A 26,778-nucleotide genomic window follows, 5' to 3' on the forward strand; every position below is an offset into this window, starting at 1 on the left:
GAAACCAACGCAACCAAGCTGCTGCTGCGTGGCTCCCCAAATGTGAAGCACGTGTAAGTTTTTAATTACAATTAATGGTTGACAAAGTTGGAGGGGGGGATGCGAGAGAGCAGGTGGACTCTGCGTGTGTGTGTGTGTGTGTGTTTTTAGCGGTCTTTGAAGTTGCCATAGACACAAGCTCACAAAATCCACGATACAGTATGACAAGAGTAAGGGGGGCAGGTGTGTTCCCAGGCTTTTGGTTTTGTCGCTTGACAGCACTCATGTGTATGTATCTATTGTGTGTGTGTGTGTGTTGGGACAGGTGTTAATATTGTCATGTCTGAGCATTTAAGTATTTTTAATATCATAACGCGTTGCATACTTTATGGCGGGGGCTTTGGTGGGGCCCGGGCTTAACCCAAAAACTCACACAAGCGTGATTAGACCAGGGCAGGGCCTACACGTGTATTGGCAAGAGTATTCGAGTATATACTCCCCCTGCATAATCAGATCAATGTTTGCCTTTGTTGGGCCAAAGCGTTGAGTGGTGTAATCGGTTTAGTTCTTCGATATGAAAAATACTAAAAATATATATCCATATTATCTTTAATTTATTGAGTTGAAAGGAGACGAATTCAAACGCTTAGCACCATATAATATATATCAAAAAAGTTTATTAATATTACTACCATTTAAAAAATACATTCAACACATGCTTTTCTTCTATCAAATCAGTCCTTAACATAATAATTTTCTTTCACAAAGTTTTTAATATTCCGCTTACCAAAACACTTTTGATGCAACAAAATTTGTAGCCAAACAAAATATTTGCCTAATCTTGTTATTTTCCTTTTCTGTTTCTTTTTGTGTATTTACTCTTAAGGCTAAGCTATAAAAAATCGCTATTTACATGTGTACATTTGATGTGCTTTTAAGGCCGCCTCAGGGCCGGGGCTTAGGGGCTACTGCTACGGCTGTGACTACTGGCTAAGGCCTACGGATTGCTAAGGGTAAATAAGCGGCAAAGTCGCTGAGAGATTGAGGGGAGTGGTGCTGGGACAGGAACCAACCAAAATGTGTGTTTCAGTACAGGAGTCGTCTGTCATAGCAGCTATCCCAGAGCCGCAATTTTTCGGCCTCTGGCAAATCAATCACTTGCACATCATGCGAGATATTCAGGCACTTGAACACCGCATCCTCACGTGAAATGGGCAACCAGGTGGATGTGGGTGTGCCCGTTCCTGTGCCCTGTGGCTGCTGCTTCTCGTCGTGCGTGACCAGCGGTATATTGGGATCCCCGGATATGGCAAACTGCACCACCATGGACACCAGACGTTTTATCGTCTTGAATTCGGCCGTGCGGCGCTTTAGTTTCTTTGCTGCCGCATTGTAGAACAAATACGACAAATCATCGGCATGACATGTGCCTCGCACCTTGCGGCCACAGGTGATAATCCTCATGATGTTGAAGTGCTTCGAGTCAAAGTCAAAACGATACAGATACGTGGGCGCCTCTGGAGCGTAGTGGGCACGCGATAGCAATGTCCTTTGGATGCCATGCCAGAAATATTTGTACGAAAAGAGCTGCAAAACAGGGAGGGGGAGATTATTATTGAAGTTTATCGCTGAAGTGCAGTAATTATTCTTACATCGCTGTACTCCAGAATAGTCTCACGACTGGGCTTCCTATCGCCGAAATAGGCTTCCCTCAGCTGCTTGCCGAAGGCCCGCTGCTGCTCCTTGTCCAAGTGCGCATCCCTGGGAGCCAAATGCTCGCAATCTCCCAGCTGGCACAGCAACTCCGGCCACTTGTTCACCTCGGGGAACATCAGCAGACCCTCAAAGGAGTTGCCGCCAATCACCATGGGTATGCTGTTGCCCCAACAGTTGCGCATCATCTCCAGCGGCGACTTGGGTATCACACAGTGATCTGTTTCGTAGGGTTCAATGGTAGGGCCAAAGCAGAACATGGTCAGGCGCTGGTGGCGCTCCTCCATGGTAATAATATCGTCGGCCACCTTCAGCAGGCTGCTGGCCTTGCATTTCTTCAGATGAGCAAACACCTGGCGATCGTTTAGCTCTCCCGAATAGCCCGTGGCCTGGGCCAAACGATAGGTCCAATTGATGTGCGTTGGGGTCTGGGCCCACGGCGCCAATGCCGCACCCGACATGATCACAGTCTTGTGGAAGAGATTGCGGGTCTGTTCCGTCAGCATCATGTAGTGGGTGGACGCTCCACCTGCACTCTCACCAAAGACTGTGATATTCTCTGGATCACCGCCAAAGAACTGACAATTCCGCTTGACCCATCGCAGGGCCATCACTTGGTCCTTGAGGCCCGCATTGCCGGGCACATCCAGCTCTTTATCGTCGAGACTGAGAAATCCCAGGGCTCCAAGGCGATAGGATATGACAACCAGGACCACATGTTCCATCATGATGTAGTCGGGACTGTACAGATCCCTGGAGGCTTCACCCATTTGAAAGCCCCCTCCATAGATCCAAACGAGCACAGGCACAGGTTTATTTGGATGCAGCTGAAGAAGGAAAAGATGCGTTAATTTCATATTTTATCGTTTAGATATCGATAATCTGCACCTACCTCTCTGGTGTACACATTTAGGTACAGACAATCCTCACTTCCTTGGACCAACTTCATCACAATGTTCACCTGGCACGGCTTGGAGCGTACCCGCGTGCATCGCTTCACCTCCGTCCAATGGTCAGGCTCCACGGGTGCCTTGAATCGCAGCTCCCCCACCGGGGGCTTGGCAAACGGTATTCCCTCGAAGCTGTAGTAATTGTTTCCATAAATCGACTGCCACTTGACGCCCTTCACCTTGCCATAGAGCGTGTCGGCTATCACCTTGTCATTGCTGCGAAGGCGCTGTTGGTTCGTCTTGAACTTCACATAGCTGCAACGAAAGTGGGGGAAATAAACACACGCAGATACTTTAATACCCAGAAACACCTCTCACACTCTCGTTGAATATATACTAAGTGCTTTCGGGGTTTCGTATCCCTTAAATTTTTTTTTGTTTATAAACAAATACGAGTACTTGAACATTTTCTAGTATTTTTTGCGAATTTTCAATTAGCGCGTAAACAAAACCAAATATAAATAGCCAAATAATGAAAATAGAAAGGCCTAGGAAAGGCTATGGACTTCCGGAATGCTCTATAAATGGAAGGAAATCTTACAAAATTACTAGGAGAACTGCATCTTAAATGACATTTTTCTATCTTCGAGTAAGTTTTACTTCAATTTTTTAATGGTCAAAGCTGGCGTTTCCCTTTAAGAATTCTTAGCATAGTTCCCATTTAAGGGATGCCAACCCATCTTCTCTCAAAAACCATCACTCCCCATTGGAACACCATTCTTAATGGGTATTGGAAGTAAAATCAGAAAATACCATAAGTATTCCCAATGGAGGCGTGCCCCATTTAAATTTCAAGTGCGTTTCCATTTAGAAACGTGCGCTCGGAACGACGCGTGAGCCGATCTACAACAGACCAAAAAATTCACGTTGCCCACAAAATACAATACAATATATTTTGTATGTTAGAAGATCTCTAAAAAGAAGACGCGGACGTGGACGCGTCCGATGTGATGACCACAAATCATGGGAGGGCAAACAATTAATTAACAGCTGCCCGGCGTCTTCTGACTATTTTCTGTGGTCTGTGGGGGCCAACCTTGAGGGGGAATTCCAGGCAACGTGTACGAACTGCAATTGGTGTGAATTATTAGATATCCAGTGCTAATTGTAAGCTTCCAAGCTGATCGAGGTCGAGCCCTAAGATTCCAGTTGTTGAGTAATAGGCACATAATTCTAGAAGCTTGAGAACCAGTTTTCTTGTTTGTGAATTGAATTAAATTATACATTTCATACGAGAGACTGGTCGTATAACAGAAGCAATTTGTCAGAGCAGGAATTGTTTCGGAATCACAATTAACATATTAAGGAAATCTTAAAACAATTCTGGAACCATTTTATAGACATTTAGGAAAACAAACAGCGGAACTGTACAGTGGAATACCCAAAATATTTACAAATAAAAATCCATTTGAAAGGAAAATCGAAATGGAAATGGAAATATTCGGCAAATCAATCAATATCTCAATGCATCATGGCATCTTTTTGGGTTGCGCAGGTCAATGGCATTTTGCTTGAGTGCATTCAATATATTCAATATAATATTTCGTATTTTCCCAACACGGCATCACAGAAACCAAGAAAATATAATATTCAATATTTTTCCATTTATCAAATTCATGCATCCATGTGTAAGGAGATGCAGAAGAGCAGCAGCAGAAATTATAGCCGTCCATTCATGTTCGAATACATACGAGAGAGCACACACTGTATACTCGTAGTTTATTTATTTTTCGTATCATGGGATATCTCTTTTCTGCCGAAAAACTTATTTTGATTATTTATAAAACTCTTTGAAAATTGAGTAAAATATTTGTACAACATTTCTAGTCGAGTACTCTGGTAATTGTTTGGGGTTATTGAGGAATTAAATATATTTTGAAAGGGGAAAAACAGGTAAGAAACATCTAGGAGTGGAAGTTTTTCGATTAGAAAATATTTCAAAATTGTATTAAAGAACTAAAGTAACTCTGCAATTCTCTGCCCAAGATTTCTGCTTATTCATTTTATATATATTTTTCTTTTGACTTCTTCATTTCGGCTTCTTCCAAATATTTTGTTTATTATTCAACTATTCTGCAGAGTCTGCGAAAATTCGTAATTATTGCCTTGACATTTACCAAAACGTAATTCTGGCCCGCAAAGAATTTCGCCAGAGTTTCCCCATGATATTTTATCATCAAGTACTTGTGGGACATGTACACAAAATTATTCAATTTCACAAATAATGTAGCTGATAAAGTCAGCAGCAGCAGCAAGGCCTAACCTAATGATTATATCACTGGGCAGTAAAACGGTAAAACAGCTAAACAAGCCCAATGGACTGGCGCACCCGGAAAGTCACTTAAATGTTAAGCCAGGGCTGTTTAAAATCTTATCGATCCTCAATGTCTGATACTGATAATTTATACATAGCTATCAGCGTGTTTAGGTAGCTCTTCAAGAGCCCGTCGCTGACATCTAAAATCGATGTGTAATGAGGTGATTTGGTCACTCAAAGTGCAAGGTCCATTTCCAGACCAAATGTCTACTGATCATTCTGAGATTTCTTTCTGTTTTTTGGCAATCAGCTCGTCTAGACTTTGAAGCAATGACGTTTTGAGAGGCAGCCGAAGAAGCGGATAATTAAAATGAATTAGTATGACGGTATTTGAAATGAAAACTCTTATCAACAGCTTTATGGCTGGCTATTTATAAGACCCCTAATGATGAACCGGATTTTCGACTCCCAGTCGACGGTACATCTGCCTAGAGAAGCAGTAGCCTGTAATCTCTTGATAAGAAATTGCTCCATCGGCAGGGCCGGACTTGGTGGCTTATCAAACAAAAAAAGTGTGTGTTTCTACTTGAGCCACGTACATATGTATGGTCATGGACTGTGGAAAGGGAAGCGCGACTTATAGATTGATTCAATCAATGACAGCAGATGATTGGCTTACATGGGTATGCATAAATCTATTCGCATCTATAACTGGTAAATCAGGAAATGTATGAGAGACTGTACTCGTACATAGGAATTCAATTAAAAACAACTTACTTCAGGGCAATGCGCATCTGATCGGCCACGGCTATATCGAATGACATCTTGCTGTGGTCTCACGCTGCTCTATATCCAATCGATTTCCCTTCTGGGTATATTGTAGGTATATCTATTTTATAGTATATGTATGTCTATCTGTTTGTAAAAGCGTGCCAAACTATAAAATACAATCCGCAAGCTGTTGGAAATCCCAGTGAAAATAAACGCAGGGCAAAAATAAAAAAAAAATCTATAAAGCAAAGGACTGGACAACAGGCAACAGGAATGCCTTGGCGCGAAATGCTTTTTTGATTTTACTTTTTATGTTTTAGAATTTTTGTTTCTATTTTTCACGTACACACACAGAGAAACACACAATGTCACATCACTTGTTGAGTTTTTTGTTGTTGTTGTTGGTCCACTTTCAGTTATTCGTTTTAATTGAAAAACTCAGCCACATATTGACGTTGGGCTTGGGGGCTGGCTTGAAAATTTGTATATTCCAGCTCTGGGAGTAGCCTAAGGCTTTCGTTGCGTTTTGTTCAGGGGCTGGTCGGCAACTGAACAATTTCAAGTAAGCGCCGGCTAAGTTTAGTGTTTCGTCGCCGCAGTCGCGCTGTCGCTGTTGTTGTTGATGATTTTTCCACTCATTTGCTCATTTCATGCCGGCTGTGGGGTCGTATGAGTGATATTCTGGCTCTAGCTCTGGGCTTTGTGTGCGTGCACATTGGCATTGTGTCTGTGTGAATGTGTGAGGGTTTTCCAAGGGTATGTGTGAGGGCTTTTGCATGTGTGTCGCTGTCGCTGGCGCTGTCGATGTCTGTGTTTGCACTCAGAATGAATGCCTGGTGTCTGGTCGAGTGGATTCGCCTGCTGTCCGTGCTGGGCGCCGTGTTTTTGTTTAAGCGTTATCGTTTTTGTTGCTGCTGGTTTTGTTTATTGTTTATAGCATATGCACTGGTGCCGGTCCCTGCCTATCAGCATTGCCTGCTATTGTTATAATTATTGTTATTCGCTAGTCTGTTTGCTCTGCTCGAATTTCGAATTGCTTGTGTGTTTATGTTTGCGGGAATTCAGAATTTCTCAGCTGGCAACAAAGAATTCTATATTGTAGCTCAAAAGGCACAGTTTCCATGGCTTTAATTAAACTAGATTACTCGACCATTACAATTATTTCATTGAGTGCCATTGAGGATACAAATAGATTGCCCTTAAGCTCGACCATGATGGATTTCCACGACTGATATATAATGCAATTAACTAAGTAACTGCCGATATTGTCAATGAGTTTAATAGTCATAGGCCATAGGATTATACGAACAGGATAGAGGAAAATGCGTTGACCAACACAGAATAGTCCACAAAATGTTGGGGGCTCAAACTAGTGGAAATATCGATAGAAGAAATTTCCCTAAATTATATTCTGTAGCAAAAATATTGAAAAGTAATATTCCTATTAATCCTCTAAAAAAGTCTTTGGAAATAGTTTTGGAATAAAGAAAAAATATTCAAGGCCCCTGTTGAGACAACGAGCTTTTTCGCTGACTATGATTGTTCAATAATTTCACAAATTATTAATTTCCGAAAACGTTATAAATTTTATTATAGGTATTTGTGTGTTGAGGGTGGCCAAAGATGCCAGAGCCTTTTACAATAGTATTAGAGTGAAACACTTGGATGAGGCAAGCGAGCCGATCTCGAGCCAAAGTAATAGATTGGGGACAAAAGGGGTCTGTTCTCCAACTATATCAAGCGGTAACTGCTAGAGCAGGCGCAGCTGCTGACGGCTTAGCGACGGCATAGGAAAGAAAAGATAACAAGAGCGAGCATAGATAAGAATAGATGATTAAATGAGAGCATGTTGCTGAGCGAGCATGGATAAAGCTACGCTTACGTTACGTTAGTTTAGTATAATGACCAAAATAGAAAAGAAAGTGAATTGATAGGCAATAAAACAATGGTATAAAATTTACACTCGGGCTTCGCCCGAACATACTCCCCCCGTGGAAGGATCCATGCCTTTCACCTCATCTCGTAGAGGCAATAGACATAGTTTTGCAAGTGCTCTTCGGCTAACACCTGTAGCCATCCTGATCAAGGCGACTCGAGATACGCCATCAGCTCCTGGGATGAGCTCGAGGATTCTCGCTAGAGGCCACTTCAGAGGAGGGAAGTTCTCGTCCTTAACAAGAACGACATCATTGACGTGAAGCTCAGGATTCCGGGTGCGCCACTTCGTTCTTTCTTGAAGACTGGTTAAATACGATTGGCGCCAGCGAGACCAAAAGATTTGCTGAAGCTGTGTGACCTTCTGCCAACGGTCCAAGCGATCGACGTTTAAATGAACCAAGTCAGGCTCCAAGAAGGTTGTGATAGGGGCGCCAACTAGAAAATGGCTGGGCGTGAGTACATCGAGATCTGCAGGGTTCTCTGAAAGAGGAAACAATGGCCTTGAATTAATGATTGCACAGATATTGCACGCGAGCGTGCGCAGCTCATCAAATCCAAGAAGCGAGGATCCGAGGGCACGTCGAAGATGATGCTTAGCAAGCTTGACTGACGCCTCCCACAATCCTCCAAAATGTGGCGATCTAGGAGGAATGAAACGCCAATCGATGCAATCGTTGAGACAAGCTTGATGCACGGCTTCTTGATGACTGTCGCTTAGGAATAGCGACTTAAGTTCCGCCAGTTCGTTCCGCGCTCCAACAAAATTTGTGGCATTATCTGACCAAATACGAATCGGTCTTCCACGGGTGCAAATGAAACGGCGAAGAGCAGAGAGGAACGCAGATGTTGTAAGATCCTTCACAAGCTCGATGTGAACCGCCTTGGTGGAGAAGCATATAAAAATGCTCATGTAGCACTTTAGTGGGGGCCGGTTTCGAACTTCTGATTTATACAGGAACGGACCGCAATAGTCCACGCCGGTAACTAAAAATGCACGAGATTCGCTGACTCTGTCCACCGGAAGATCTGCCATTATTTGCTCGAGAGTTCGAGGCTTCACTCTAAAGCATCTGACACACTTTTGGATTACGTGTGCTACGGTCTTTCGGCCACCGATTGGCCAGTACGTTTGACGAATGATGGCTAATAGCGACTGGGGTCCAGCGTGAAGGTGCTTTTCGTGTAAGTGCCGTATCAGAGCAGAAGTGATGGAATGATTCTTGGGCAATATTATGGGATGCCGTGCTTCAAAGTCCAAGGTAGAGTTTTTAAGACGCCCTCCAACTCGAAGCAAACCGCAATCATCTAAAAATGGCGAAAGAGAGGCGATCGAGCTTGAAGCCTTGATGTCCTTTCGCGTTTCCAGGGCTCTTATTTCAGTGGATAGACGAGATTGTTGAGTAAGACGAATAAGCAGTTCGGTTCCCAAACGCAAGTCCTCCACAGTTATTCCAGACTTTCGTCGATGAATGAATTTGCATACATACGCAAAAATTCGTTGCATTTTGGGGAAGGAATTTACAAACTTTGATTCTTCCACCAAATATCTTGACGCGCAGTTTGTAATTAGTATGGTTTTTCGTGCCTCCAAAACCGGCTCTGGAAGAGCAGGTGTACTTGGCCATTGATCCTTACTGGCTGTCAAGTATGTAGGTCCATACTTCCAAAGATGAGAATTGATGAGCTCAGCTGGTAATGATCCTCGAGAAAGCATATCGGCAGGGTTTAGATCAGTTGGCACGTGCAGCCAAGACATTCCAGATGTGAGTTCCTGAATAACAGAAAGTCTATTAGCGACAAATACATTGAAGTTGGATGGTTGATTCTTGATCCAAGCCAAAACGACTGTGGAGTCACACCAGCAATAATAAGAGCACTTGAAGTTCATCAAAGACACTTCATGCATAAGCTGAGCGAGTAGCGCTGCACCACATAATTCCAACTTGGGTATTGTGATAGTCTTCAGTGGCGCTACACGAGATCTGGAAGATAGAAGATTTGCCTTGACTCCATTGTCGCCTTGCGAAACAGCGTAGATGCAAGCTCCATAAGCACTCATGCTGGCATCACAAAATCCATGCATTTCAAGGTTGCTGCTTCGAAGGAAAGATAGGCGCGGGAAAGAAATTTGTTGCATAGAGTCAAACTGCTGAATAAAATTGATCCAAGTTGTGCGTAAGGAGACTGGCAGACTTTCATCCCAATGAAGCTTTTCTTTCCACAGCTGCTGTAGAAATATTTTTGCTTTAGTAATAACTGGCCCTATAAGTCCGAGTGGATCATAAAATCGTGCAATAGTTGACAATACAACTCGCTTAGTTGGTTTCGAAGGGACTTGATTGGGACAGAATGAAAATAATAGCTCATCCGAAGTGGGATTCCATGCTAAACCTAGCGTCTTGGTTACATCGCTGCCATCAGTAAATTTAACAAATGTTTCCCTATCTTCATGGGGTGTTTGATCGAGTACATATGTATCGTTGGAACACCATTTTCTGATCTTGAAATTTCCTTTGGCTAATAGTCCTGACACCTGGCGAATTATTTCCAGCACCTCATTTGTAGTATCTCCCCCCGTTAGCAAATCATCCACGTAAAAGTCCCGCAGCACAACTTCAGAGCCAATTGGATATGACGAACTCTCGTCTGCCGCTAGTTGGTGCATAGAACGGACGGCCAGAAATGCTGCTGGTTTCGTTCCATAGGTCACGGTATCCAGCTTGAATGTCCTTAGCTCCTCGAGGGGTGAGTCACGCCACAGTATGCACTGCAGAAAACTATCTTGGGGCGAGACACGGACGCATCTATACATTTTACAAATGTCACCAGTCAATGCTATACGAAAGGTACGAAATCGAAGAAGAGTCGTAACTAACTTTGGCTGAATTGTTGGGCCTGACATCAATATATCGTTGAGGGAATATCCTGTAGATGTACAAGCGGATCCGTCGAAAACTACTCGGAGTTTTGTGGTGGTTTTGTCTTCTCTTAAGACGCAGTGATGAGGAAGAAAAAATTTGCATTGTTTAAGTGCGTCACTTTTGACAGGGGACATGTGATTCAAATCGACGTATTCCTTTATAAATGCGGCGTATTGGGCCTTGAGAAGCGGTTTGCGAACCAACTTGCGCTCTAGATTGAGAAATCTGCGATAGGCTTGTTGATAAGAATCTCCAAGAAGACTGTCACTCAGCTTTAAAGGCAATTGAACGCAATATTCGCCACTTGGAAGCCGACTGCAATGTTTTTTGAAATGTTCCTCGCAAGCAATTTCCTCCTTTGTTGCTTCTGTAGCGGGACCGTGGCAGTTTTCCACTTCCCAGAACCTTCGCACTAGCTCATCCAAACCAACGGTAGGCGTTTGACTCAATTCCGTCGAACTAGAGGCAGCTAGGAGCACTGAGCTGCGGGAGTACTGACCTCCACCTGTGACAACCCAGCCGAGACGGGTTTTTTGTATTATAGGAAGTCCCCTCTCCAATTTGATCTGTCCAACGCATAAAATGTCGTAAAATAAGCTGGCTCCAATAAGTACATCGATGCGCTGAGATTTGTTAAAGTGTGGGTCAGCAAGGCTGATATTGGATGGCATTTCCCATTTGGATACATCAAATGAAGAAGCAGGCTGGTTTCCTGTAATACGTGGAGCAACGAGAGCTGTGAGACTCGTGAAGTAATCGGAAGTCCTGGATTGAATGACCAAATTAACTGAACCTTCCGTGTGAAATGCAGAATCAGCGCCGATACCCGATACTGATACCGACCCTTTGGCTCGTTTCAGCTGAAGCCTCTGAGCAAAGCGAGAGGTTATTAAATTAATCTGAGAGCCTGAATCCAGAAGAGCCCGGCAAGGAAGAAGATCACCAACTCGACTCTTTATCATAATGACTGTCGTGGCTAGAAGCACTACGTCTGAGCTAAGATTCTGAGCAGGAGGCGAGCATGGTGATGAAGCGGCAACAAGAGAACTTGAAAGATTGGGGCCTGGGCATAAGTCTGTCTGAATAGGAGACGTAGTAGCGTTTGCAGGTTCCGTGTTAACTGACGTAGGCAGCGGATTGTTGATATGTAAAAGGGTATGATGCTTTTCACCGCATGTGCGACAAGAGCCTGAACTGCAGGAGGTATTCCGATGTCCCTTCTTCAAACAGTTGAAGCAAACTCTAAGCTTCCTTGCCTCTCTAAGACGCAAAGATGGCGAAAGGTTTCCAAAGCGAGTGCAGCTGTAAATGTTATGCCCTTTATTATCACAGAACACGCATTCCAATACGATTGTATTTGTAGCAACAAGACTGTGTTTTGAATGAGTGATTCGTTTATGTTTTCCAACCTGACTGCTATGGATTTGAATCGACATAGCTTGATCCATGGTCTCCATGGCTTGACATCTCCTCTCCAAAAAAGCCGAAAAATGGTCCCATGTTGGTATGACGTTAGGGGGCGACAGCTCCTCCCATTTGGTCCTGGTATCAGAGTCGAGATACTTGTATGTGGAGTTAACGATGATGCATCCAGCTATTTCCTCCATGGTACCCATCGATCTAAGCGCTCTCATGTGAGAATGAAGCTTGTCCGATAAAGTACGTAGCTTTGTAGTTGACCCATCTTCAACCTTCTCATGCCTCAGAATCTCAGCGACGTGTGCCTGAAAGATTAAACGTTTATTATTGAAACGATTGTTTAAAATGTCCAATGCAATATCATAATTGCTCTCCGATACTTCCAAAGAGCGAACAGCCTCCAGGGCAGGTCCATCCAAACATGAGCGCAGGTGCTGGAACTTCTCAATCTTTGATAGAAAGGGCTCCTGATCTATTACTGTGCTAAACATCGAGTAAAAGTCTGCCCACTCAGTATAACCTCCACGGAAAGTGGGAAGTTTAATGTCAGGAATATGATATCGTGACCGTACATTTCCGGAGGCAGTAACGTTGAGCTCGGGTCGTATCGTTGAGTGATGCGGCATGTTCTGGGTAGTCCTGCGGAGTGCTGAGCGAATACGAACTTCGATTTCCATCGCCAAATCGTCAAAGTTGTTGCTTAAGTCGCTGCCAATTTCGCTTACATCAAGCTCTTCTAAATTAGAATGAGTAACATTAAATGAGTCGGATATTTTTTCCAAGAATTTTAAATGAACACTTAGCGCATCTTCACTGATTGGGTTGTTTTCATCATTCAATATCGTCTCTCGAAGTGAAACGGCTTTGTTGTATATTGAGAGTGCCTTTAGTTTGTAAAAAGACACCCTGTTTTCCGGCACGTCATTAGACTCATCCATTTTCGACAGGCAGCAGCGAGCAAAGCACAAAGAAGAATCGAAGAACCAACCGTTTGATTTTTTTGGTATGCAAGCGCAAGTGCAGCGAACCCGAAGCCGCTAATGCACGTAGCTGTATTAGTGCTTGTAAGCAAGCGCGCGACGAAATGGGAACTAACCGCTTCGCGTTCGAACAGTTATGTTTAGCGGATAATTTTCACTGTTTATAATTGTTTATTTCCAAATTGTTACTGACGATCACGTCGGGGTCACCAAATGTTGAGACAACGAGCTTTTTCGCTGACTATGATTGTTCAATAATTTCACAAATTATTAATTTCCGAAAACGTTATAAATTTTATTATAGGTATTTGTGTGTTGAGGGTGGCCAAAGATGCCAGAGCCTTTTACAATAGTATTAGAGTGAAACACTTGGATGAGGCAAGCGAGCCGATCTCGAGCCAAAGTAATAGATTGGGGACAAAAGGGGTCTGTTCTCCAACTATATCAAGCGGTAACTGCTAGAGCAGGCGCAGCTGCTGACGGCTTAGCGACGGCATAGGAAAGAAAAGATAACAAGAGCGAGCATAGATAAGAATAGATGATTAAATGAGAGCATGTTGCTGAGCGAGCATGGATAAAGCTACGCTTACGTTACGTTAGTTTAGTATAATGACCAAAATAGAAAAGAAAGTGAATTGATAGGCAATAAAACAATGGTATAAAATTTACACTCGGGCTTCGCCCGAACAGCCCCTCAACCAACCTTAAGGCAAAATAAAATTAGAAAAACAGTATTCTAATCTATATTCATAAGGAAAAACACTCGACAAACAGCTAGAACCTCAACTTAATAAAAACTATCACTGGTAAAGAATTTTCTAAATTATAATATAGTTTTATAGATAGACATAAATATATGTATAGTCACTGCGCCATTTCCCGGTTTTGCCACGCGATCTAACGTGTTTGAATCAAGTTAACAGTATAATCACCTAACAATATTTACTATATACTCGTATATACATTTATTGCAATATTTTTTTGTATATAAGGTACTTAATTGGTCAATTACTCGTCTAGCAGTCGATCGAATTGCCCTGCTGTCCAGAACCCTTCCGGTGGCTTGTTTCGTTGATAATTTATTAAGAGCTTCATAGGCACTGCTCTTGGGCTCCTCCTAAGGGCTCATCACCTGATTTTAATGAATTTTCAATTAGATAAGTTGCACATGGAACAGCCAGAGGCAGCCAAGGACATTAAATGTTAAATGATAGGCCCAAATGCCAGTGGCAGTAAGAGAGTGGAGACCCGAGACCTGTGTCCAGGCCGGTCATAAATTATGGAATAAGCAACCTACCAGAACAGACAGCAGAACAATGTGCATGCACTCTGTAGGTACTCGTAAATAAACCACTCCGATGCAAGATAATCAGCATTAAAAGATATTAATGTGAACTGTACTTTAAAGGCATATATTTGACTTTAAGATTAGTAGATTTCTGATGTGGTCAAAACGATCAACAGAATGGTTTTTAAAACTTCTAGAATTTTAATAAAACAAATACGATTTTGTTTCCCCCCCTCCTAGTGTGGGCGCTTCTCGGCATTCTTTTTGGTGAACTCCTCGGCATTCTTCATGAACTTCTTGCGATTGGTGACAAACTCCTCGGCCACATCGGCCCGCAAAGAATGTTCGGGCTCCGGTTCATGAAGGATGCCCACAAGAGCCTCCAGTACCTTTTCTGTGCTGGTTGTGGGCTTCCAGTTGTCCGAGCTAATGATGGGCAGACACACCAGACCAGTTTCATCGATGTTGGGATGATAGATCTTCGTTTTAAACATGACCTTGGGTGGCTGGAAGGGATACACGTCGGGGAAGGTCACCTCAATGCGAAAGGCACCCTTGTTGTAGGGTGGACGCTCTGGCACCAGCAGGATCTTCCACACCATAATCGATTCATCGCTGGCCTGAATGTTGCACCAAGTCTTCTTTTCGACAGATCCAAGCAGATCGGCGAGCTCCCGAGTTAAACGCCGTGTGGCACTCATTTTTCCGAGGGTAAAAACGTTTGTAGGGAATAAAGTTTAGAATTTCTAAAGTCGAAAAAAATGGAACGATGTTTGCTAGTCCGAACTGGGCGGAGACTGAAATATAGCTGTGATTTCTGACAGAAAATCCAGTGTTCATCTTAAAGATTCTTTTGTAAGTTCTTTTCAATAAGAAGTTGTGAATTTAAGGAAATGCAACATTCCATTTAACTATCTTTATTATATCTGTCTATGTCAGATACTGAAGTGCTATAAGATATACCCTCGCCTCACAGTTCCAGCTCCTCAGAAGAGTAGCTGCTTATTATCCACGTAAAGACTCTGCCAGACCTTCAGTTTGGGCCATTCGGGCAGTTCAATATGCTTCAGTTCATCGCTAATATTTAGACACTTGAAGACCTCATCGGATTTGCGTACTGGGTCCCATGTCAGCGTATCCATTCCATTGATCTTCTCGCTATAGGGATTGCCCGTGGCCGCGAACTGTGTCCATATGCCAATGGTTCTCTCGATGTTCCGGTATTCCCTGCTGTCCTTGGGCAGACGACGGGCCAGTAGGCTGCTGAACTGATAGCCCAAATCGTCGGCATGGCTCACACCCTTGACCCCGCGACCAAAGCGCATAAGTCTATAAGGGTATATAATCTCTTCGGAATCGAAATCATACCGATAGAAGTACACAGGGGCGCCAGCGGCATGGGCATGGCGAGAGTGCACCACCCGCAATGCAGGAAAAACAAAGTAAAATAGTGAACAAACCTGGAAAAGAGAGAAATTAATCAATATTCAGATATATAAATAGGAAAAACTTACATCCATATAGTTATCGGCGGTGGCGGCATCCCCGGTACGATGTGCATCGCGTATTTTCGAGCCCCACAGTTCTATCGCTTCCTTTGAGGGCTCCGTGGCAAGCAATTCACGTGGTATGAAAGGAGTGCCAGCATCCACCTGCTTCACCGTTTGTGGCAGCATTTTTATCTCTAAAAAATAGCAAACAAATCACAGATTTCCCAGAAGTAAACTCTTTAGAGAGTATCCCTACCTGGCAGCCACAGTAGACCCTCGTAGGATGTATTTCCTATCAGCATGGGTATGGTATTGCTCCAGGCGGTCTTCATCATTTCGATGGGAGGCTTAGGCACCACACAATCGGGGGTTGTATAGGGCTCCAGCGATGGGCCAAAGGCAAACATTATCTTATTCGTGCGATCCTCCAACGTTAGAACATTCTCCTCGACACGTATCAGATCTTTGGCCTTTACATTCTGCAAAAACTCCAGCACATCCTTGTCTTTGTCCTCGCCCTTGTAGCCAGCCAGTTTGGCTATTCTATAGGGGTTGTGGGTGATGTCTCCATTGTAGGCCCAAGGGGCGATGGCACTGCCCGACTGCAGGATGCCGCGATGGAAGAGACCCTGCGTTTGGTCAGTGATCATCATGTAGTGGGTGGAGGCAGCTCCGGCACTCTCGCCGAACACTGTGATGCAATTGGGATCGCCACCGAAGTTGGCGCAATTGTTTTTGATCCATTTGAGAGCCATCACCTGATCCTTGAGGCCCGCATTGCCAGGGACATTCAGCTCGGGGGACTTTAAGCTAAGGAAACCTGAAAAAGGATACAAAAAAGTTACTTAAAATCCCCTTTGGAGTTGGTTTTCGCTTACCTAAGGCTCCCAGGCGATATTGAATGGTCACCAGAACAACGTCTTCCTTGATAAAGTAGTCCGGTCCATACCAATCCCTATTGGCTTCGCCAACGATGAAGCCACCGCCGTGTATCCAAACCATAACAGGGCGTGGCTTATCGGGGGTCACCTTAAGGGGATAGAAAAATATACATGGACATACATGTATGTGAGTTGTTTGTGGGGCAATAATCATGGAAACCCAATCAAATATTAATTTCTACTCACATTATTGGTATAGACATTCAAATAGAGGCAATCCTCAGAGCCCTCTACCTTATCGAGAACGAATTGCACCTGGACGGACTTATCCCTCGCCTGACTACAGTCCCTTTCCCCCTCCCACGGGGTGGGTCGCTGGGGGGCCCTGAAGCGCAGCTCGCCAACGGGTGGCTGGGCATAGGGGATGCCCTCGAAGCTGAAGTAGGGCACATCGTACATGGACAGACGCTTCAGACCCCTCACTTTGCCGTACTCGGTGTCGGCAACAATGGTCTCATTGGTGGTCTGGCGATACTGCTGGACTTTATGCTCGATGGTTCTGCAAAATGTACGACAGAGTTGTACTATAATTAGCATAACAATATTGGATCCGGTGGGAAGATAATTTGATATTTTTGTCACAGAGTCAATTATTTTAATTCGTTCTCAAAGCCCCACATTCCAGGGGCTGTCTCTCTGTCTGTCGGTACAGACTGCATGCATTGCATTAAATTTAAATTGTTTTGCCTGTCTGCCCATCCCTCAGACACACAGATACACAGATACACAGATACAGTGGCAGCTACAGATACAGTAGCAGCTCCCCAGCCTCTGTTTCAGTCGACTGTGTGTGTGTTGTGGTCCACCTGCTAACCCAGGCACGTCTGTCAGTGATAAATTAACAGACACTCTCTTCTGCTGACTAGTTTCGCCCCAAAATTTAAAGCCCGAGAAGTTCCAGAGTTCCTAAATCATTCTGCGGGAGATGCTGCCCATCCTTTTGGACTCCACACCACACCAGAAAATAATCTGTAATCTTGGGAATATATTATAGCCATAAGCCATTGTTCCTACTCTCTTATCAGCAGCTGTCAGTGTTATCACTCCACAGGGACAGAGAGAGAGAGAGAGAGAGAGCTCTTAAGTAGACTTAATTGCTTTACTTTTAATTTAAAAAACACGTATATAAAATTGCAATCATCCGAATGTACTGTGCAGAGGTCCGGGTGATGTATATAAATATAAACATTAATTGCAAATTATTAGTCCCCAGCACACAAATTTTATTATGAAAAATAGTTTATAATTATACGCACGTCAGACAGAGTTAATTACATTACAAAATAAAATCACACCTTTTTAGCTGTCAATGTGATATAATTTTAATTTGCCAATTAATTGGCAAACGAAATGGTGGGTGGGGGAGAGGAAACATTTTTAAAATGCGATAATCGACTGCAATATCAAGGTCACAGAATGATAAGAACTGTACTTAGAAGACTGTAGGATTGTGATAAGTTTGGAAGAATTGAATAAAAATCACTGGAAAATACACTGGAATTCATTTTAATTTCACCATGTTATCAAATGTTTGCTTTGTACTTGGCTACAGTACTCATTTTTCTGGGTGCAGCCTATAATGATATTCTATTTACAGATAAACAACATCTTCAGTTACAAAACAAAGTAACCAAAAATATAATATAATAAACCCCATTTGTTTATGCAAAGTCATTACTATATCGATTATAGAAACAGTTGCGCAATTAACGTGAAGACCTTATGGCCATAAAACTTACACGTTATTCTGATTCCGGCAATAAGTAAAACAATTTTGTGAATTAATGCTAATATGTGACATTTTAACAGCCGTAGACATAAAAACTTTTTCGCATTTATTGGAGAAAGTTTTCGTATAATATTGAAATGGTGGGATTTATGGATTGGATTGGATGGGATTTATTTACTGAATGATTTTGGGAATAAAAATGAATATTACAGGCAAAATTTGTTTGCAATTGTTTGACAGAGAGAAGTTTCTTAGATGTTTGCTGGATCATTATTTATTAAAAATTCAGTTTCTTGTATTTTCCGTACAAAATAAATGTTTAGACTGAATCAAATAAGTTTTTAAACGATGTTTCCAGCCATAAAATGACAGTAAATGATGACCTAAGTCACTTTCTATATTCGATATGCCCCCAAGTTTGCGTCATGCTTCAACGTTTAATCTTTCAGAACCGCACGAAAAAAACCTCAATTAGATCACTAAAATATTATTAATTCCTGCCACCCTACAGCGTTAGTCATGCCTGACAAATAATGAATAACGAAAACTGTTAAAAAGCGCCGATCGGACAAAAGAACACGAAGCCGCACAAAAAAAATTGACAAAAGCTAACCGCAACAATAGTACGTGAAATGTACACTCTCCCGACATTAATAAAGAATAATTAAATATAGTAATAAGTTATTTGGATTAAGGTCAAACATTTGCTACTCACTTGAGGCGCCATCGGAGGCGCTCCACAAAGCCGAGGTTCTTGTTCATGTTCGACGACGGACGGACGGTCTAGTTAACCATAAACGAACCGATCAGTATTCTTTCTATAATTAGATGTCCCACGATCTCCAAAATGCGTTCCGTTGCGTTCCAGCGGCAAACTGAAACTGAAATTAAAAACAAACTTTTTCATATGGAATTCCAGCCGGCGGCCGACGAGAGCGAGCCAGCAGGCAGAATAGGCGAAAACAAGTGGCAAAAAAAAAATTTAAAAATATACTACATTAACACAAATATCGGAATACAAATTAAACAAAAAAAAAACAGACACACACAGAAGAAAGAGTGGAGAAAGACAGGGGTGAGCGAGCGGAGAAAGAGAGGAGAGGAATATGTATGGCAGAAAGCAGATATTGTATTTTCAAGTGCGGAGCCAGAGAGATAAACAGAAAACAGCAGCAACAGAAACCAGAACTGGAAAAAGAAGAGAGCACAGAGTCGAATATTTAGATACTCTAGCATATACAAGATGGTTGAGTCACCTTTGGCTTTGATTTATGTGGAAATGTATGATACAAGTTTTTGTAAGTGGAACAGAGCTTACAGTCAAAGTCTTTGATAACCTGACATATACTATATTGGCTGTATGAGATAAACTTAAATAAGATAGGTTCAAAATTTCTATGAGTTTATCCATAAAGTTTGTTGTGTTTGGTTTTATTAACAAAGTGAAAGTTGATGGTGTACTTAATGGAACTCCAATTAGTACAATTTATTAGATTTTTACAAAATCAAAGTGTATTCTCATTATCTATTTTTTAGAATCACAAATGATTTCCTCGAATGAGTAGCAAATATCTTCCCAAAACAAGTATACCCTCCCATATATTAGTGTATACTAAAATCACAGTAACAACAACCGATCATTGAGCCGTGGAGAACGTAGAGAAGATGGAGAAGCGTGTGGGCTGTGTAGAGAGCTTTTGGTTTTTGTGGGGGCTTTGGAGCAGCGCACAACACCTCTTTAGACGCGCCTCAGGCGAATGCATAATGAATCGACACTGCGCAAAATGAAATCTTTATAAGCGAAGCATTTTTTAGCACTGTAGACAAAGTTCTCAAGTCTTAGCTTAGGTCAGTCGAAAAGCCGGTTGTCGAAGAGTGGGTCAACGTCGACGTCAGCACTAAGCACCAAACACCACTGTGATCGTGCCTGCGAAAAAAACACTGTAAATAAAACGAAACAATTTTACGGGCAGTTTTACGCATCGCTTGGACAAAAGCTCGGAGATGTGGAGAGGGGCAAAAGCTGTTGCACAGCTTTGGAATAAGCTTTAAAGCCAAAGCTTGCAAAGCAGTTACGGCCTGCAAGTGTATGGTATATAAAAAATAATCTAAAAATCGTATAGCAAGGGTTTTAAAATGAAGAAATTTTGATGGGACATTGTAGATCATTTTACAGAAATTTGTTAGTACGATTTTTAGCACAAATTATTGGTAAATTGTGGCCCGCATTGCCTCTCAGAAGTAGAATACTTTTAGGAACACATTTATTCAGGCACCATAAAGTTTAGCCTTATTATCATATAGACGATTCCACACCTCCAGGCCATCCTTTTCGTACTGCGTTATAAACTCTAGCTGATATCCTATATTCATAGCCTTGTAGGGCATCTTTTCGGTGAGGGGTGACCAGGGCTCCGACTTCGTTTCGGCACAATTAGGATCTCCAGTCTTCGCAAAGGCTGTCAGAATGCCCACCATCCTTTGTATAGTGAGATATTCAGCAGAGTCCAAGGGCAGTTTCTGTACGCCCTTCTTGTGAAACACATAGCCCATGTCATCGGCATGACAGACACCCCGCTTGATGTCATCGCCGCATAAGCGATTTCGCATTAGATTAAAACTCGAGGAATCAAAGTCGAAGCGGTACAGATAGGTGGGGGCCTGGGCATGGGCCAAGCGAGAGCGTACAACGCGATGTATACCATGCCAGAAGAGTTTGTAGCTGAAGAGCTACAAAAAAGAGGAATTATAAGTAAATCTAAACCAGAGATGATTGGCTACTCACATCCAGAGTCTGCATCACATTCTGTTTGGTTATCCCTTGGGGTCCATAGTGATATTTGACTAGTTCCTTAGCACTAGCCTTGCGCACCTCTTCGGACATCGTGAGAAACAGTTCATTGGGCAGCACCATTGATGGTTCCTGTTTGAGGTAATCCAGCATAATGCCATTGCTCAGCTTGCAGAAGGGATAGAAGACCAATCCTTCGAAGGAGGTGCCGCCCAGCAACAGGGGAACCTCTGTGGACCAGGCATCCCTCATCATGTCCAGATATGGCTTCTGGACCAGACCCCTCTCACACTGGGCCTCTTCCACGCCCGGCACAAACGGATAGAGAAAGCCAGAGCATCGATCGTGAAAGGTGTAGGCATTAAGAGCGTACTGCACCAATTTCTTGGCCTCCACCCAGCGAAGGTACCGCAGCATATCCTTCTCCCTGCGTGGTCCCACATAGCCAGCAGCCAGTGCCAATTGGCAGTACAAACTGGCTCGACCCGGGATCTGTGCCCACGGATTCAGCATCGAGCCAGACATCATAATGGCCTTATGGAAGAGGCACTTGGCCTGCGGCAGGCACATCATGAAATGCACCCCCACAGCCCCTGCGCTCTCGCCGAAAAGCGTGATGTTCTCCGGATCGCCATTGAAGTGCTGAATATGCTGTTTGATCCACTTGAGAGCCAGCAGTTGATCGTGCAGTCCCGCATTGCCGGGGACATTCGATTCGATGCTGGGCAAACTGAGAAATCCGAGAGCGCACAGCCGATAGTTGAAGATCACGTACACAATGTCCTTGGACATCAAATAATCCGGGCCGTACTTCTTCCGCGTGGCACCGCCAGTGCGAAAGGCACCACCATAGATATAGACCATGACGGGAAGAGGAGGCTTTGTTTTATCGAACTGAAAGAAAGAAATAAGTATTCAAAGACGCCACTTGATCTCCTGATCCTTCACTCACGTGCTTGGTGTAGACATTCAGGTAAAGGCAATCCTCACTGCCAATGGTGCTGCCTCCAAGTAACTCCATCTGCAGGGGTATGTCCCTTTCCTGTTGGGCATCTAGCTCCTGACCCTCCCATGGATCTGCGGGCTCTGGGGCCACAAAACGGAGATCAGCCAGCGGTGGTTTGCCAAAGGGAATGCCCTCAAAACTGAAGAACGGATCGCCATAAATGCCACACTGTCGGCGACCCTTCACACGGCCCATGGGCAGATCCACGATCTTTGTTTCAGCATAACTACGTCTGGGAGTAAGACGGAGAGACCTGCACACCAACTGCAGATACTTTTTGTGGTTACAACCTGGCACATAAGGTTTCCACATAATAAAATCTAATTTATCGAAACATTTGAACGAAGTCTTAAACCTTTTTTGATGGCCAACTGAGATCAGTATTGCATATAATTATAATTTACATATTTCGATCTCAATACAACAAATAAGAACTACATTTATTTGGGAATCGGTGTCACATTTAGGACGTCACAGTCGGCGCAGCTACAGTCAGGGCTGTAGGTATGATCCAAGAAGTCCACATTCTTTTCTTTCTTCTGTTTCTTAGGGGCTATGTCTTGGTTGGCCACCAGTGTCACATCCAAGACGTTACACTCGGCACAGCTGCAGTCAGGGTCATGCCCCTCCTCAAACATCGCAAAGAGCTTCAAATCTTGTTCTTTCTGCGGAATATTTTCAAAATTTGCAGTTGTATTTTGTTCCTTAATGGTGTCCTCTTTAGGTTCTTCAATGTTTTGCTTGTTGGATTCACAAGTCGGGGGTTCAGCGTCCTGGAAGTGGACTTCATCTTCATCTTCTTTTTGGCTTTGAATAAATCCTATTTTGATCAGCAACTTATCAAAGTCTGTCTTCTTTAGATCGTACAACTTTGGCAAAGTAAATACCAAAATATGACCTTAAAAAAAAGAATGGAATCCTGATTTAAAATCTATAAAATAGAGATGGAAAAAACTCACCCATCAACAGCAGATTCATGAAATTCAAGTAATCCCCAAGCATATTAATTAAACACAGTCCGGCCAACATCTTCAACGATTCTTGCAGATCCTCCACAAGCAGCAGCCCAATCATTTTGTTAATGAATGCATTCAACTTCACGACAGCCACTCCGGCCAGACGCATTGTCTCCTCTTCTGGTATGTTGCATGTCATCAAAACATGGAACCGATACGAATAGTATTCCTCATTGTTGTTCCTTCTGTTCCACAATTCCAGGACCTCCACGAAGAAGCGATACCCCATGGCGCCAAGGATGATGGTGATGGCCAACATGCTCACCACACTGATTGCCGAATGGCTTATTGTGTCCACCAACAGGATCAGAATGATCGTAAAAACAAACAGTGTTCGCAGAAAGTTGCGCCACAGTACCAGGTTCTTCAGTTCCATCAGCAGCTGTCCAGTGCCTTGATCCTCCAGAGGACGTGGATTAATGCCAACAGCGTTTTGCGTAGCCATTTCGTAAAATTTCTTATTAATCAGAGAAAAATGAAAGCGCACTCGTTCAAGTTCTACGAATTCTTTTAGTATTCAGGGAAAACTATTTTTGCTAGGCCAACTATTGATTTTGAAACCAAAACCAAAAAATGATATTGTATGTGACTCAAAATGAATAGATTTATGATCCAAAGCTTACTAGATCTATAATGGTGTGACTGTCTATCGATATCCCGATTGCCAGGCAACAGAGGGGCGTTACCACATGATGCGGTACAAGTGTAACCGAAACCATTCCTTACATGCACAAAAGTAGTTAGAAAATAGAATTTTCAAACGTTTTTAACACAATTTTTTTTTTTAAACCATTTTTCACAGAATTTCCCTTTTTGTTTATGGATCCCTAGAATATGAATGGACTGTGAATCCCTAGAATAAATTCTCTGGCTTATAAATGCTATCCCACACAAGAAGTTTCTCATACTCCGGCAGATCCACAATCTTAACATCCTCACTTATGTTGACCACACGCTTGGGCGCCGACTTTTTCGCTGGCTGCCAGTCCACTTCGCTAATTTCGGCACAATTCGGGTTGGAATTGGCAGCAAATGCCGTCCAAATGCCAATCATTCTCTGAATGGTGCGATATTCCCCTGATGTTTTCTCCAGTTTCCAGGATTCAGAGTTACGGAACAAATAGCTCAGGTCATCGGCATGGGCAACGCCTTTCTGTATGTTGTCGCCGCAGAATTTCTTACGATAGAAATTAAAGTTCGGGGAATCAAAGTCAAAGCGATAGAAATATGTTGGGGCACGGGCATAGGCGAATCTGGCCTGCAAAGTGCGATTCAAGCCATGCCAGAAGACCTTATAGGAATAGTACTAAATGGGGAGATAGATACAAATTTAATAAAGATACAAATATCTGAAATATTTGTACTCACATCCAGCATATTCATAAAAAGCTTAGAGCTTGGTGTAGCATCGCCAAAGGTCATCTTGAGCATTCTCTCGCTGTACTCCAGATTCTCCTTCTCCGTACTAATCAAACGCACATCATGGGGGACCATTTTCAGGGGATCCTGGCTTAAGGTATCCAAACCCTTGAGATTAGCCGCCACAGCGGGATACATAAAGAGACCCTCAAACGATGTGCCACCCAGCATTGCAGGCAGCTCGTTGGTCCACGCCTCGCGGGCCATTTCCACTGGCGATTTGGGCACCACGCAGTCCTCACCCACATACGACTCTATCGTGGGTCCAAAGGGGAAGAGCATACCATTCCGGCGATCCTCGGGCGTTAACAAACTGTGGCGAACTAGCTCCAATGCCGGCACCCCTCGCAAATGCTCGAGCACCTGTGCATCCACATTCTCACCCGTGTAGCCATGGTGTTTGGCCAAGCGATAGGCAAAGTCCGATCTCGCGGTATTCGCCCAGTAGTTGTGGACGGTCCCCGACATCGGTATGGCTTTGTGGTAGAGTCCTCGCGTCTGCTCTGTGCACATCATGAAATGTGTGGAGCATCCGCCGGCACTCTCGCCGAAGACCGTTATATTTTCGGCATCGCCATTAAAGTGGGAAATGTATTTCTTGACCCATCGCAGAGCCAGTACCATATCCTTAAGCCCCGCATTGCCTGGAACTTTGAGACTGGGATCCGTGAGGGACAGAAAACCTGTAAAGAGAATTTTGAGAGGAATATTAGTCGGTTTACGTCTTCTGGTGTGGTCTGGATGTGGTTTGCGAATTTTGATTAGCACTCATGAAAATATTGCACTATCATATCATAATCGTACAACAGCGTGAGAGTTTGAACCCTAACGATAACATTAATTATTGATAAGATACCCACTCACTCACCCAAGCAGTCCACACGATAATTGAAAGTCACCAACAGAACATCTTTGGCCATAAAATAGTCAGGAGCATATAATTCGCGTGTGGCCTCGCCCACGGTGAAGGCCCCGCCGTAAATGTAGACCATGACCGGCAGAGGTTTTTCGCTCTACAAAAAGAAAACAAACAAAAACATCAATTATCATAATCAATACGATTGATTGTAGGTCTCTCTCTCTCTCTCTCTCTCTCTATCGCTCTCACCGGCTTGGCATAGACATTCAGATACAGGCAGTCCTCGTTGCCCTCGATCACCTGTGTCATGAAATTCTTTTGCACTGGCTTCTCCGCATAGTGGCTACAGTCCAGCACACCAGTCCACGGCTCTACGGGCACGGGGGCCCTGAAACGCAGCTCGCCAATCGGGGGCTTGGCAAAGGGCAGCCGCTCGTAGCTGTAGTACGTATCATCGTACAGGCTTTCACGCTTCACGCCCTTGATCTTGCCCAGCGGCAACGTAATTACACATTCGTCTGCTCTGCTAATGGGGAAATCACATTTACTCAAATGAAAAGCACAAATTCATTTCCATAAACCACTCACGCTTTAGTCATAGCTCTGGTGTGACGGTCTGTTCGCCGCGCGTGTTTTCTGTCAACTGAAACTGAAAAAAAAGCTACACAGGGGTCGCGTAAAACATGTCCACTGATAGAGCTTTTCCGTTTGTAGAGTTATCTGGAATTAGTTATGGTTCTATGGAAGATCTCTTATCAAGCTAAGGGGTTAATTAACATAGGTTTGTTGTTGTTCAGGAGATAATGCTGGGTTTTATACAAATTAAATTATAAATCGTATTAAATTAAATGTTAAAAAAAGATTAGGCGGCTATTTCCTTAAACTTTGAAGGTTTGACAGCAGAAGGCAGAACCGACTAAGGGGCACTGCTGCATTACGCGTACATGTTCGAAATTATAACGATTCAATAAACTTTTAAATGCTACAAATTTCGGAATATGTGTGCATCATAAACTCCAAGCCAAAGCTTTTTATTTGCAGAAACGCAACCGAGGGGCGCTGCAGCATGTCGCCGAACACGTTTGGAGAGAAATTTAAGAGTTTTTAAGGAGCTATAAACTAAACATTAAAACTATTTACTGGGAACTACTAAGTATCTTTTAATGAATTTATGTCAGAAGCCCTTCGCGTTATGTGTTTTGCTATAATATTGTCTTTCCCTGTACTTCTTGAGTACCGGAGTACAAAAATAGTTTTGAATCGTGTATTCCTATCTTATCCATCAAATTTTATATACCAAAAAGTAAGTCT

At 43.2% G+C, this 26,778-nt stretch overlaps 5 protein-coding genes across 5 annotated transcripts; all 5 read right to left on the bottom strand.

The window, feature by feature from the left end:
• Positions 1-636: 636 nt before the first annotated feature.
• LOC6594348 (esterase B1) lies at positions 637-6,210 on the bottom strand. The gene is made up of 4 exons (XM_002019491.2): positions 5,677-6,210; positions 2,585-2,897; positions 1,632-2,519; positions 637-1,566 (listed from the first exon to the last, which is right to left on the bottom strand). The coding sequence occupies exons 1-4, from the start codon at positions 5,721-5,723 to the stop codon at positions 1,066-1,068; spliced, it is 1,749 nt and encodes a 582-aa protein (XP_002019527.1). The 5' UTR covers positions 5,724-6,210; the 3' UTR covers positions 637-1,065.
• Positions 6,211-14,319: 8,109 nt separating this feature from the next.
• LOC6594349 (ubiquitin-conjugating enzyme E2-18 kDa) lies at positions 14,320-15,041 on the bottom strand. Its single transcript, XM_002019492.2, has one exon. The coding sequence runs from the start codon at positions 14,915-14,917 to the stop codon at positions 14,453-14,455; it is 465 nt and encodes a 154-aa protein (XP_002019528.1). The 5' UTR covers positions 14,918-15,041; the 3' UTR covers positions 14,320-14,452.
• Positions 15,042-15,117: 76 nt separating this feature from the next.
• Positions 15,118-26,138, bottom strand: LOC6594350. The gene is made up of 16 exons (XM_002019493.2): positions 26,056-26,138; positions 25,717-25,993; positions 25,477-25,621; positions 24,558-25,291; positions 24,049-24,495; positions 23,133-23,646; positions 22,664-23,071; positions 22,120-22,463; positions 21,162-22,061; positions 20,693-21,106; positions 19,092-19,159; positions 16,834-17,146; positions 16,585-16,735; positions 15,963-16,526; positions 15,731-15,900; positions 15,118-15,676 (listed from the first exon to the last, which is right to left on the bottom strand). Exons 1-16 carry the CDS (start codon positions 26,064-26,066, stop codon positions 15,203-15,205), a joined length of 5,934 nt encoding a protein of 1,977 aa, XP_002019529.2. The 5' UTR covers positions 26,067-26,138; the 3' UTR covers positions 15,118-15,202.
• On the bottom strand, positions 20,518-22,511 carry LOC6594351 (esterase B1). Its single transcript, XM_026985006.1, has 3 exons — positions 22,120-22,511; positions 21,162-22,061; positions 20,518-21,106 (listed from the first exon to the last, which is right to left on the bottom strand). The coding sequence occupies exons 1-3, from the start codon at positions 22,483-22,485 to the stop codon at positions 20,645-20,647; spliced, it is 1,728 nt and encodes a 575-aa protein (XP_026840807.1). The 5' UTR covers positions 22,486-22,511; the 3' UTR covers positions 20,518-20,644.
• Positions 22,536-24,029, bottom strand: LOC6594352 (reticulon-3). Its single transcript, XM_002019495.2, has 2 exons — positions 23,133-24,029; positions 22,536-23,071 (listed from the first exon to the last, which is right to left on the bottom strand). The coding sequence occupies exons 1-2, from the start codon at positions 23,632-23,634 to the stop codon at positions 22,614-22,616; spliced, it is 960 nt and encodes a 319-aa protein (XP_002019531.1). The 5' UTR covers positions 23,635-24,029; the 3' UTR covers positions 22,536-22,613.
• Positions 26,139-26,778: the final 640 nt, after the last annotated feature.

Source organism: Drosophila persimilis, unplaced genomic scaffold, assembly GCF_003286085.1.
Source record: "Drosophila persimilis strain 14011-0111.01,24,50 unplaced genomic scaffold, DperRS2 tig00000000-arrow-pilon, whole genome shotgun sequence".
In the NCBI taxonomy this organism is placed as follows: Eukaryota; Metazoa; Arthropoda; class Insecta; order Diptera; family Drosophilidae; genus Drosophila; species Drosophila persimilis.

Coding starts and splice junctions, on each gene's coding strand:
- LOC6594348 (XM_002019491.2), bottom strand. CDS start 5,723: ATGTCATTCGATATAGCCGTGGCCGATCAGATGCGCATTGCCCTGAA. Junction 2,898..5,676: donor CAGATGCGCATTGCCCTGAA/GTAAGTTGTTTT, acceptor CTTTCGTTGCAG/CTATGTGAAGTTCAAGACGA. Junction 2,520..2,584: donor TAAATGTGTACACCAGAGAG/GTAGGTGCAGAT, acceptor TTCCTTCTTCAG/CTGCATCCAAATAAACCTGT.
- LOC6594349 (XM_002019492.2), bottom strand. CDS start 14,917: ATGAGTGCCACACGGCGTTTAACTCGGGAGCTCGCCGATCTGCTTGGA.
- LOC6594351 (XM_026985006.1), bottom strand. CDS start 22,485: ATGTGGAAACCTTATGTGCCAGGTTGTAACCACAAAAAGTATCTGCAG. Junction 22,062..22,119: donor TGAATGTCTACACCAAGCAC/GTGAGTGAAGGA, acceptor TCTTTCTTTCAG/TTCGATAAAACAAAGCCTCC. Junction 21,107..21,161: donor ATGTGATGCAGACTCTGGAT/GTGAGTAGCCAA, acceptor TCTTTTTTGTAG/CTCTTCAGCTACAAACTCTT.
- LOC6594352 (XM_002019495.2), bottom strand. CDS start 23,634: ATGGCTACGCAAAACGCTGTTGGCATTAATCCACGTCCTCTGGAGGAT. Junction 23,072..23,132: donor CATGAATCTGCTGTTGATGG/GTGAGTTTTTTC, acceptor CTTTTTTTTAAG/GTCATATTTTGGTATTTACT.
- LOC6594350 (XM_002019493.2), bottom strand. Junction 23,072..23,132: donor CATGAATCTGCTGTTGATGG/GTGAGTTTTTTC, acceptor CTTTTTTTTAAG/GTCATATTTTGGTATTTACT. Junction 15,901..15,962: donor GGGTCTACTGTGGCTGCCAG/GTAGGGATACTC, acceptor GCTATTTTTTAG/AGATAAAAATGCTGCCACAA.